Source organism: Trematomus bernacchii, unplaced genomic scaffold (genome assembly GCF_902827165.1).
Source record: "Trematomus bernacchii unplaced genomic scaffold, fTreBer1.1, whole genome shotgun sequence".
Taxonomy (NCBI): Eukaryota; Metazoa; Chordata; class Actinopteri; order Perciformes; family Nototheniidae; genus Trematomus; species Trematomus bernacchii.
This window is the reverse complement of record NW_022987666.1, coordinates 206,170-207,500: the sequence shown is the minus strand read 5'-3', so window position 1 is coordinate 207,500 and position 1,331 is coordinate 206,170. Positions and strand designations below refer to the sequence as shown.

Sequence of the window (1,331 nt, the reverse complement as noted above, 5' to 3'; positions counted from 1 at the left end):
TTGTACTTGAGTAAAAGTAGAAGTACTCAGATCTTGTACTTGAGTAAAAGTAGAAGTACCAGAGTGTAGGAATACTCTGTTTCAGTAAAAGTCCTGCATTCAAAATGTTCCTCAAGTAAAAGTAGAAAAGTATTCTCATCAAAATATAGTGAAAGTAGCGACAGTGAAAGTAGTCATTGTGCAGATTGGTCCATTTCAGAATAATATATATGATATGTTTTATAATGATTGATCATGAAAGTGTTCTCAAAGCTGGTAAAGGTGCAGCTAGTTTGAATGACTTTGTATACTGCAGGGTAGCTTGTGGATTTACTCCAGGTGGAACTAAAGTCTGATTTAACACTTGATTATATTTCACATCATTCATCCACATCTGTAAAGTAACTAAAGGTGTTAAATACATGTAGTGGAGTATAAGTACACCATTTACCTCTGAACTGTAGAGGAGTAGAAGTACACAGTAGCATAAACTGGATATTAAAGTACAAGTACCTCAACATTATACTTGAGTACAGTACTAAATGTACTTTGTGACTTCCCTGTAAATCATGTTTCGAGGAGTGATAGTCACCAAATCCCGTTAGCATGCTAAGCTAACGTTATCTCGTTACCTGTCCGTAGGGTCTGCTCCCGTTAATAAAGAGGGTTCTGAGGGTGGTGAGCAGCGGCCTCCGGTACATGGCTCCTCTCTCTGCGGGGAATCAGAGCTGAAAAGCGGATGCAGCTTCTGGAGAAGAAGCTACAGGTTTAATAACAACCTCTTCTCGGTAGCAGCAATGTCAACTGAAGCTGTCCTGCGCCCAATACTGTCCGGGGGAGCGGGAGATAAGGCTCAGCAAAGAAAGGTTCCGCTTTGACACAGACTGGGTTTTATATACTATGTCTATGTTTTTTTAAAGTACTTTTAAGATAAGATAAGATATACTTTTTGCACTACGTAATCAGATCTTGTACTTGAGTAAAAGTAGAAGTACTCCGATCTTGTGCTTAAGTAAAAGTAGCAATACTAATGTGTAAAAGTACCTACAAGTCAAAGTAAAAGTCATGCATTTAAACTTGTACTTTGTAAACTGTAATATATCAAAATCAAAGTAACTAAATATGTTATATAAATGTATTAGAGTAAAGTACAGAGTAGCATAATGTGAAAATACTCAAGTAAAGACATGTTTCCCTTCAGTATGTAGGCCTACTATGATAAAGAAATGGGACCTCGTGGCAAAGTGTCTAAATTGTTAATGGGTACAAGTTAAGCTTGGCAAACAAAAATACAAATAGCAAAATGTTCATATTCCAGAGTTCATGTTCTGATTTACTCTAATCCACTTAGT

The 1,331-nt window shown here is 36.7% G+C and overlaps 1 protein-coding gene across 1 annotated transcript in view; it reads right to left on the bottom strand.

Moving 5' to 3' along the window:
* Positions 1-815, bottom strand: part of LOC117487169 (ubiquinol-cytochrome-c reductase complex assembly factor 1) — a 16,642-nt gene extending 15,827 nt beyond the window's left edge. The window contains exon 1 of the mRNA XM_034135827.1: positions 612-815. Within this exon, the coding sequence (XP_033991718.1) occupies positions 612-680 (69 nt within the window). The 5' untranslated portion in view covers positions 681-815. The remainder of the gene's footprint in view (positions 1-611) is intronic.
* Positions 816-1,331: the final 516 nt, after the last annotated feature.